Genomic DNA, 11,153 nt, shown 5'->3' with positions numbered 1-11,153 from the left:
CTCGAACGACTTTAACAATTCTTCAATTTTGACGGGTAAACATTGGAAATGGGGTTAACAGTAACTGGCAATATGCAATTTCTTCCTTTAGGAGGAACTGGGGACGGGTTTAAATGATGGGTACTGAGGTTGGTTGTGGCTGATGGATGGTATGGATTTTTGTTACACCATCAGGTGGAGCGCTAGGAACAAATTGCATATTTGACACAATGTGTCGAATTAATTGAATAAAACATGGAATTATACAGGGTAGGAACAGTAAGGTGGCAGTTGCACATAGCAAATACAATATTAACTGTTTGACCCATGGTGCCCCTGGTAACCAGGACCACAAATTGCCGTTCCTACCGCTCCAGGTTTGAACAGGGACGTGGGCTATTTTCCTGGCATCTTGCATCAATTGGAGAACTACTTCTCCCACATCATCATTTCTAGACAGCAGTTCGAGATATTTAATTTTCCACACACCTCTCCCTCCTCGGCCAACAAACAATGTCAAACCATACAGTGTTGAAGGATTGCCGCACGCACCCGTTGAGACCGTCGAGTTAATAGGTCTATGGCATCAGCGGCCCTGTTGGTGATAATTTCTAGGGCCGCTTGTAGCCTGATTATTCGATTTAGATTGTAGATTGGTTCTCTTGCCCCTGCAATGGGCTCGTTAGGATTCCAGGTTGCTGGCCCATAATGTTCAATTATTCGCTCGGGGGGCCATTCGTCATTTCCCCATTTTTGTGTCCCACCTAAATTTACCTTGGTAGACCGCGTCTTACGGACAATACTTCTATCCCCGAGGTTATTGTACACCTTTACGCCTTGTTGGGGTCCACCCGTTTCTGGCAGGAGGAAAAATAGGGGCCTTATGATCCCTATATAACAAACTCCCGACCGCCCCGCGGGTAAGAATTTCTGTGCCATATTCCCACAGATCCAATAATGCCCCTTTTTGGCTTTATTTCCCTGAAGCGAATGGCCCATCTTTCCCCGGTGGAAACTGAAAATAAGTTGTGTCTTTGTCACCCAGAGGGCTGAAAAAGGTGGTTGCCCCACCCCTTATTCGGCCGGTACAATACCAAGCCCCATGAGTAGTGAACATGCAATATTTACTTTTTGCAAAGAAACCTAAACAATCACATTTTCTAAGCAAGTACAACATTTCATGTTACTTGGCTATTAAGTTTTCCCATATACAGGACTATTTAATGATGAAAATAGAGGGAGATCAAAAAAGTAGGAATTATGTATATAGTAAATCATAGGTTGAAATCCTTGAGATGTCTAACATAAATCGGCATCATTGGAAAGTTATTGGGCATTTTTTCTGAAATGAGCACACACACATATATATGCTTAAACATGCACCAGACAATTAGATGTCTTTGTACTATTGCATAAAGACTGTAGTGCATTGAAACATCTAAGATTTAGCCTGTTTGCCATAAATATTACATCTTGAATTATTCAGAGAGCTGCAATGAAATACAAACATGTATGCACACATATGTACCACCAATTATAAAAACTGATATACACAGTGGAATATTGTAATGGGTTGGTGTCCCTGAGTTAAAATGATCCAAAGTAGCAGGTGCATCGTGGTCATATCGCCGCCCTTAGAAACAAATAGGAACAAACTCGTTCCTTGGGTTAGAAGGAGGGAATAATCCATTTGGTGTGGATTTTGTGGCTTCTCCCACTGCTATCTTTCGCTTTCCTTGCATATTTGTGTAGGGGGGTATCTAATATGAGAGGCACAGCTCCCACGGTGGGAAGCTTGACCAGAACCAGCTGGCCGGGGGAGTAAGATGATGCACTGGGGGAATTAGAGTTTGGAGAGACAGGTATCATGGTTGGGGCTTGTGGACAAAATGCTGCAATTTTCAGGCACCCGTTTGTACCCCAGCGATTACTGACATTGGCCACCGCCTCCCCCACCCGCTCAGCCCATCCCGGTTGGTGGGGTTTAGTAGGTCTCCTTTATTATTGCAGGTGAGTTGTCTGATAAACACCCACCCTCCGCCTCCCTCCTCACCCTAAAAGGGCGGAGGTTTTAGTTTCCCGGGACTCTTAAACCCTTCCTCCCTGTCCAATGCTGGCACAGAAGGCGGGTTCGGTTTGGGAGGGGGTCCTTGCTCGGACCACCTCCGCACCAGGAGCTTTAACTTTTTGGTGGGGAGCCCATCCATTAGGTCTCGGGGTACACCTTTTTGCAGTCCCATTTGCCACAATCCTTGTCGGAATGGGGGTTTCTCCCTTTTTGTTAGGTCAGGGCTTCCCCCCGAAAAAGCCAGCGATTTACTTGCCGGCCTCGCTGCCCGCTTGGCCCTGGTTTCTACCTGTTGGTAAGTCCTGCCTACTGGCCCATATTTCCTCCCATAGTTTATCAGTTCCTGAGCTATCTCCCCCCAGGTCCACACCTTCCTCCCCCACTGCCGCTGTTCGGGGGTTACCGTTCCCTCCAGGGCAGCTGCGATTTGCTCCTCGCGAGGCACATTTTGAATTCTCCCCTGTAACTGGATCCCGATAGGTTTTAGCGAGTCGGGGAGTCCTCTTATTAGCGGCGTCAGCTGCTCGGGGTCTACCGGTAGCAACATCGGAGAACTTAGATTTGGTTTAAGTTCCCGGTCGTACATCATTTGCAGGCATGCCACCTTTTGTACATTTTCTAGTAGCTGATTGACCGAACCAGTTAGAGCTAGGGGATCCCCCCTCTCTAATGGGTTCAGCCCCCCCGCCCAATATGCAGCCCTCTGGGTCAGAGACCATGGGGCTCGGCGATCTCCCGTTGTGAGGAAGATGCTGGGGCCCCAATACCCCTCTGCTTCCTTTTCCGATAGCATGATCCCGTCCCCCGACAGGGATACCCTCCAGACGTATTCGGTTTCGGACTCCCTTGCTGTTCTAGCAAAGTCCTTTCGGAGCTTAGCCGATTCGGTGGTGGTAAAAGGGATTTCTTTCGTTACAACTTGGGGATGGTTGTCGCTATCGTCCTCGTATATGTATTCTGTCTTTACCAGCGGGCACATATGGGGGCGTTATCCACAGTCTCCCTTAATCGCTTTAGATCTTTCTGGGGGTAAATTTGGCGTACCCCTTTCTCCTCCAGCATCACCTCCGCCTCAGCGGGGGTGTCTGCCTCCCTCAGGAGCTGAACCCTCAGCTCCTCCTTCAGAATCGTATTCTGGCGCTTCTCCTCCTCTAGTGCCCGTTTGGTCTCTAGTAGTTGCTCTCGCAGCGGTGTTATCACTGCTTGCAACAAAGCGGCCAGAGCCTCCGATGGACAGGGCGCTCGTTTCTTATCCTCCACTGCTGCTGCCAGACACGCTCCTAACACAGCACATACGATGGCTTTCCCTTTCCCTTTCTTCACTCTAGCTTCTTTATGCAAGACCGCTATTCGGTCCATAACACTTTGCAGTTGGAACCAGTGGACCCGTGCCCAATCTCGTCCCGGGGGTGAGGGGCGAGAGCGGTATGTTTCTAAAAACTCATATAATCTCTCCGTCTCTTCACAAAAATCACCTGCCTTTTGGGCGGCCATGTCCTACAAAGGGGAGTTCGTCCCGGGAGGGTCAAACCTTAGAAAAACCAAGTTTCCCGTATACGCTCCCAGGAGGCCAATCCGCACACTACTACAAGACAAAGACAAGCCTACAAAGGGGATATCGTCCTGAGGGGGTCACACCGTAAAATTCAGTCTTCCCCTATACTCCCCCAGGAGGCCAGACCATCAGCTACTATGAGACAGAGGCGAGCCTACAAAGGGGATATCATCCTGAGGGGGTCACAGCATAAAATTCAAGTTTCCCCTATCCTCCCTCAGGAGTTCAAATCACAAACTAGTACGTGCGCTCCAGTGCAAAGGCCTCAACACCCACTCCTTCCTTGCGCTTCGTTCGTCTCCGGCTGCTTCCCTCGCGGGAGAGCAGAACCGTGGATCGGAACTCCGCACTCGCTTCGTACTTATTTGTGCGTCTTGTTCACACGCAATCGCTCAGCACACCATAAGGTTGTATGACACTCTCATCTCAAGGGATCCTGTCCGTGACGCCAATTAAATGTCCCAATCCAATGTCAGGGGAGGTCTCGATACGATCCCAAGGACGAGATTAAGACGCTGGAATCGGTCAGATGTCAAACAACCTTTCACTTTTATTTGAGGGGCGAAGAGAACGGAGGAAGAAGGGAGGGCAAGGGAGGAGAGGAAAAGAATAGGGGGGAGAGAGAGAGAGAGAGAGAGAGAAAGAGAAGGAGGGGTTTATCACCACCACTTTGAGTCCAATGATCTTCTGCTGGGTCTTCAGTGGCCTCAGGCTTCGTCAGGGACCGAAGTGGGTGGGTGGGGGGGCGGGGGGGCCTTGAGGGTGCAGGAACAGAAGGAGTGGTCTCGCACGCCGCTGTTGCCGCCCCACCGAGGGGCACGTGTGCTCCTTATATAGGGGCTCTCACGCATGCGCGGATCACAAATGCGTACGTGCGGTTCGCCACAGATGTGCTGTCCCTGCCTCGGCTCCTTTCGCGCCTTTAGTCTGTGCACAGGCACACGAGGTTCTCAAAGCTGTGGAGAAGGTGGTCTTTTCGAAGCACGATGCTGGATGGCGCTATAGCGGCAATGTCGAGACAAAAACCACATTTTTCTATCAGTCCTTTACGTACGGGGAATTGCATGATCCCAAAACCCTGTTTTTCAGACATTGGTCGATTTGTTTCCGAATACTGTTTTCTGCTTCCCTGGGAATTTGATGCTGCTTGACTGCTACAGGCTTTCCTCTCTTTGTTTCTATGGAGACGGGTTGTGCCGATTTCAATAAACCCACATCCATTCCGGAGGCGCTCCCCATTTTGAAGGTACTTTAATAAGTTCAGGTGGAATCCCAGGAAATTTGGGCAAGTTTTTGGCAGCGAGACAGACCCCTGCTACTGTAAGTTCTGCCCCTTCTGGGGACAGACAGATCTGGGCATTTAGGGATTGTAACAAGTCTCCTCCCAACAAACACACAGGTGATTCTTCTGGGGTCACAAATCTTCCCCACACCCCCTGGCCACCCATCTGTAGCAGTGTAGCAGCACTGCCTGGCCAAGTGATTGCTCCTTTTCTCCCTGACTCCTTGAACCAATATGGTATCGGTTGAGGGTTGCCCCTTAGGCTTGAAACTCAAAAGTGACATAGTGGCTCCTGTGCCCACTAGGAATGGTATTTCTTCTATTTCCTCACAACTTGACCTTTATGATTCGGTTTAGTACTCCAACACCCATCTATACCCCGAGATTCAATATTGCCGAGATGGCAATATCCATCTGATTCCTCCCAATTCTGGGTCCCCGGAGCCCTCTCGGGGCCTCTAATGATCCTGGAATTTATTTAAGCCTAGGAGCCTCTTTTCATATCCATCTAGGTGTATTTTCACAAAGGCACCTACATGCTTTCTAGTCTGGTATCTTAGTATTTATTCCTAGAAAGTTAAACTGTGTTTCTTACCGTATATAAAACTGATTTCAGTTGAGAATCCTGTTGAAAAAAGGAGGGCAGAAATACTAATACATGCAATACTTTAATCTTTCCTTTCTCCCAGAGGATTTTAGCTCTGTGTCATGCAGCTCACCTAATAGCAGTGTGATGAAAATAACACACGTTCTCTCTTAGTGCTGTATCATCAATGTCAACATTGTTTCCTCATATATTCTGCAGTCTGTGGAGTTCACATTTCTGTCAGCCCGCAAAAAAAAACATGACATTGCAATAGTTACTTAGATTTCTCATCGGGAAATGCACTTTAATACAGACTTAATCAACATTTTTATTCTATACAGTTCTGCATAATAAAATGTCACTAAACTGTTGGGCTATTGACACCTTAGGAGAAGAGAATGTACCATGGTGAGTGGACAGGGCATCTATAACTTAAAGATGATTATTACTTTTTTCAGGTTTTTTTGTAGCAATGTCTGTATGACTAGACTGGGATGCTTTCTTCTTTCACTCTTCAGGTCCTGAAGAAGGCTTCTGTATGATGGGCGCGATGGAAACGCACATTAACCAGGTCCTGTGTTGCTCTAATAATGCCATCACACCGACATCTGTTATCAGTGGCCTTAAAAGTAAGTCATTTCAGATGCTTTTATTTTTTCTATTTTTTAATTTTCCAAAGAATTACTTGATGCATAGAAGTCATTTTGATACTTTAAAGAGAGAGATTTTAGAAATACGAGTTTTCTTTTTATTTGAGATAAATATAAGAACCTTCCAATTTATCAGGAATAAGAAAACATTTCAGTTTTGGCAGTCAGGAGGATGCACATGAATTCTTATGCTTCACTGGTGATGCTTAGCAGAAAGCTCGCTTGAACGGAAGCACCAAGTAAGCGTAAACAAATTAACTTTTAAATGTTCTCTCGTCCCTCTTACTCCTTTATTTACTATCATAAATTAAAAACTATGATGTCCTTGGCTTTCATAAAAAGAAAAACTCTTTGAAGAGTTAACTCTGTGCCTTAAATCTTCTGAGGGCTGATGATCATTTATGTCCAGATTAGACAGACCTTCTCAAGCCACCACACTTACTCATCAAATATTTAGAGGATACCTAAGATCCCGAGGCGCTTTTTAAAAATCTTACTGTCCTTTCGACTGGCCTGTGTCTTTTTGTCTGTCTGTAGTAAAGGAGTTTGTAGTTTAACTAAAGTACTATATATTAATAATTGAAATTTGCACAGTTAGTCTCCTTCACATGTTGTTAAGCGTTTGTATTTTGATTCCAGTCAAGTGCTTGAACTGCAAAGCCGTTTTGGATACGTCTGAGCCAGTCCTCGATATTCCTTTGAATTTGAAGGGAATTGCAAAATTTATTTATTTCAAAGTAGCATCATTTTCAAATGGGGTAAATGCTCAGCGTGCTTTGTTTCTGTGCCCTTCTTCACAGTGTTTGCTGGTTCACAGTAGGTGACTTAAGTATGAACTCGCAAGATTCTCTCGCAAACTACCCGTAAATGTTTGAAGTTCTGCATCTCCAGTGACTTAGTGCTCTACTTTCTTACTCATCCAGGCAGTTACGTCTGTCACCAGAGCTCTAGAACAATTTGTGAAACTGGAGCAACTAGACAGTGAAAATAGCTGTAAGCGTAGCAAGTAAGATCATTGCTAACTGCATCTGAATACAAGATATGTGTTTAATGTATTGCATGACTTAGCGCATAAGTTATCTTTTGACTTTGTTTAGCAATAAGATAATGAGACACAGCTCTCTGTTGTTCTTTCATTTACTTTTGTTTATACAACTCATACACTGAAACCGTTCAAAGCTTGGAAAATAAGACATTTCCTTCTAAGAGAGTAATCCTGGTGTTTCTGTTTGAGTAGTTGGAAATATATGCTAAGAATTGTGCCATTAGCTCACATTAGACTTTTATTCCTGATATTGTCTACACGGGGGCTCGTCAGCCTTTGTAAGCGTGAAGTTGCACACTGAAATTTTCATACGGCCAGAAGATAAAAGGCATGTCCGAACATTGGTCTGTGCTTGTTTTTAAGGTGTAAAAAGATGGTTCCTGCATCCAAGAGGTAGACGATGCATCGTTCTCCCAACGTTCTCACAAGATCACTGAGAAGATTTGCAAATCTTAGAGGCGGAAAGACCAAGAAGGTCTATTTACAGCTGTCATGCAACTTCATCCTCTTGGAACGGGAGATTTCCCAAAGATGAATACTCATTTAAAAGTTGTAAACGCTGGCAGGCAAGAACTATAGACTAATAACTACAGGCTAGGAAAAGTCAGTATAACAACTATGGCTTCTTGTTTCCTTTTTAATAACGATAAAGTTCCTGCGTGACCGTAAGAATACACCTTGGGTTTGGTATGTTTTGTTCTGTAGTGTTCCATCCGTGATGTCATTTGGAAAACACGCAATTCATCTGAAGATGCCATTGTCTTCATTTGCAGGCAGGTAACGGACTTTGGTACTGAATGAATGATGCCTCAGCAGACCTTTCTGATAGCCAAACAGTTCTCAATCAGCAGGCTTATTACTTTTTTAGATCAGGTAATAACACATACTAAATGTGTTCAGAAGATATTTCCAGTGGCTAATCCTAAATTGTGCAGCCATGCTACTTCGTTACGTTATGCTTCCAACTCAGCTTTCTAAAGCACTGAGAACTATGCTCTTGAGACAAGTTAAGTATTAGTTTAGGTAATGAATCTAAAGAAAATGGACTGAAACTTGATGATTCCACTTGCCCAGTCCAACCTGTTAAACCTCCTGAGATTTTCTTTTCTAAAACAAATGGATTGCTTGAAACAGTGAGTTAGGTTTGTTCCATCTACAATTTCTCACCTACGATGTATTCGGTATTCAGGAGCATTAGAATGTTCCTAATTCATGTGAAACCCTGAGAAAACACGCAGCACAGATTTCATCGTAACACTTTGTGCTATTATCCCATTAGAATTTGCAGTGCTGAGCTGACATATGAGAACATGTCAACTTAAGAGAAGTTCACCTGAGATAATAAATACTTCATCAGTTTCATCAAGTATGTCGGGGGGCGGGGGGGAGTGGGGTGATGTGTGAAATGGGGATAGCGCCTATAACTCAACGTGATCTTGTTTAACTTCTAATGGACAAATTTTGCAAACAGCAGTTTTCTACTAAAGACAGTATTTTTTCTGTCTGCTAACTTTTATGTTTTAATTGTAGGTCCAATAGCTTTGTCGCCAGTTCCTCAAGAAACAATCGTAGAATCTGTTCCACACAGCCAGTTGAACAGCGTATCAGAGGGAATAAGGTAAAATGAGTACGCTCTGATTAAAACAAGGTTTCATACAGATTTATCGTTGTTTTACCTGTCTACTAATACTATTTAATAGGAAGATTTCAGTACAGAGAATTCCACACTGTCCATCTAGTGTTGCCAACATCAGCACTGAGCATATCTTACTCTGATATTAAATACAGGCGGATGCCTCCTGGAAAACTTTCATTTCTTCGTGGAATGTTTTTCCATTTTTTTCCATTGGCTGGAATACTTTTTCTATTCCTCTTTCCCTTTTTTCCATCCTAGGATGTGTGAATGTAAATTCCCACCATCTGCTCTCCCATTTGGGAGAGAGAGGGAAATCCATGTGTTTACTTCTTTCTAGCTGGGGGAGAGCAAGTATAGTGGTTTTGGCTAGTGATGTGATTCAGAGCAGCAAGTGGAGGGAGATGTGTTGGGTGTGGGTTTTTTTAATGCAATACTTGCAGAATCAAGAGGAAAAAAAAACCAACACCTTCTCTGGGAGCTGAGGAAGGTGTAAGAATAGGTTTCTAAAGGGAATGTCTTTCAGAGTTTTCCAGTAGCCACCAATTTCTTTACTTCGGGGGATTGTACTCCTAACATTCATCTCTTAGATGGACTTTTTCAAGTTGAAAACATGGTTTTCTTTTGTGCAGTGCCCCTGGACCTCAGAAATCTTCTAAGAATGGTGCTCTTATGGCAACTGTAGTGATGGCAGCACTGTTTGCCTATAAAGAATCCAGAAGGTTCCTTCCAACTTTCGTTGTGAGGTTGAGAATCTTTTTACTCAGTCAGGTTCTGAAACCACTTCTGCCAAAGAAGAAGTTGCTGAAAGTACTGTAACAAAAGCTGATAATGCACATCCCAATATCAATGGTCAGCCCAAGGTCAGGAAAAAATCCTTGGACGCTGAAGATGAATTCCTTGGGCAGTGTGAGTCTGAAGACCGTAGAGACAAAGGCAAACCAAGCAGATCAAAAGAACCTGAACGAACTTCAAAAGGAAATCCTTTCTACATCAAGGAGTCTCCTGAGAGTAAAGAGAAATTAGGGCAAACTTCCTCGATAAAGCCTGACATGGAATGGATTTCTAAAAAACTTGCAGCTCTAGCTATTACAGACCAATGCCAAGATACAAAGGACATTTCTAATAACTATGTAGAGGTCCCACCTGTTAATGACTCTTCTATTACAACGCTGGATGAAGTTTTGGAGAGTGCATTTTCTAGAGAAAATGAGGGACTGGGTAATAAAAACTGTGAAGGAGATAAACATAGGGAAAAAGATCAGAAAAAAAGATAGGACTCTGAAAAAACTGACAAAGAGCACTACCAAAAGAAGAGAGAGAACTCGGACACTGAAGAGAGGGAGAAGGAGAAGCAAACCAGATGATCATTCCCACAAGAGGAGGTGCTCTCGCAGCGTGGAAACAAATAAGCAACATCGTCCTAAGCAGGAGTATTGCAATGAAAGCAAGCGTAGAGCTTTCCATCATGAAAGAAACAGTCCAAATAATGTCAGAAGCTCAGGAAAATATTCTCATTATAGACCCCAAAGCAGAGAAAGAACAGCACAAGACAGGAGTAGGTATTATCATTCCAAAGGAGAGAGAACGTGGAGCAGAGAAAGAGACTATCAAGATGAACCACGGAGATGGGAAAAAGGCAGATACTGCAATGATTATTACTCCTCTCCTGGAACGAGGGATGGCAGAGAGAGAAAGTCCTCTCATTGTGATAAAGACTTTGACAAATCGAGTCAAGCTTACAACAACAGGTCCCATACGGATTATCATTGCAAAAGCAGATGGCCTCACAACGCACTCTCTGGAGAGGAAGATGTACATCACTTTAGCAGCCACCGAGCAAAGTTACATCATTGTTCAATACCTCAGCAGCCACGTGAAAGGCACGCACTTCCACCTGTGTCAGCTCATTCCAGTTTTGAGGATACATCCCGAGAAAATGAAAAAGACAAACTAAGAAATGGAAAAAGACAACATACCCACACAGAAGGAAGCGGAGGTGAAACAGAAAAGAAATGCCGAAAGACAGGTGACCAAAGAATGAAAAAATGTAGAGAAGGTCAAGAAGAAAAAGAAGTCCAAAGATCAACATTGAGAGAAGGACTACAGGTAAGCAAGGATTCCAGCATAATCAGCAATTTTTTCCTAATACTTTTGCAGGTGTTTCTCACGTCTGCCTGTTCTTCATTGTTTCTAAGTTATTTATATAGCATAATCGGGCTGGGATGTCTTCGTCCCACAATAAACATTGTCAAAGGATCGTGGCTCTGCTGCAGTCATGCCGTCCCCGCTGCTGCTTTACAGCCCTCTGCTGGAGACCACGCCCCTTTTCACCCCCCATCACTCCCACCCTCC

General features: G+C 44.3%; 1 protein-coding gene and 2 pseudogenes across 1 annotated transcript; 2 read left to right on the top strand and 1 right to left on the bottom strand.

The window, feature by feature from the left end:
* Positions 1–2,033: 2,033 nt before the first annotated feature.
* Positions 2,034–3,541, bottom strand: LOC148051213 (uncharacterized). The gene is given in 2 exon segments (XM_087738283.1): positions 2,034–3,034; positions 3,037–3,541. Coding segments are annotated over 2 exon segments (1,506 nt in total).
* Positions 3,542–5,868: 2,327 nt separating this feature from the next.
* Positions 5,869–7,700, top strand: LOC148051212 (ubiquitin carboxyl-terminal hydrolase 42-like; annotated as a pseudogene).
* A 269-nt stretch (positions 7,701–7,969) lies between these two features.
* On the top strand, positions 7,970–10,911 carry LOC148051211 (uncharacterized; annotated as a pseudogene).
* The last annotated feature ends 242 nt before the right edge of the window (positions 10,912–11,153 follow it).

This window comes from Nipponia nippon, unplaced genomic scaffold, assembly GCF_047370975.1.
Source record: "Nipponia nippon isolate SJK-2023a ecotype South Korea unplaced genomic scaffold, ASM4737097v1 scaffold_63, whole genome shotgun sequence".
In the NCBI taxonomy this organism is placed as follows: domain Eukaryota; kingdom Metazoa; phylum Chordata; class Aves; order Pelecaniformes; family Threskiornithidae; genus Nipponia; species Nipponia nippon.
Note: the sequence above shows the minus strand (reverse complement) of the source record. Positions and strands in the feature narration are given on the sequence as shown.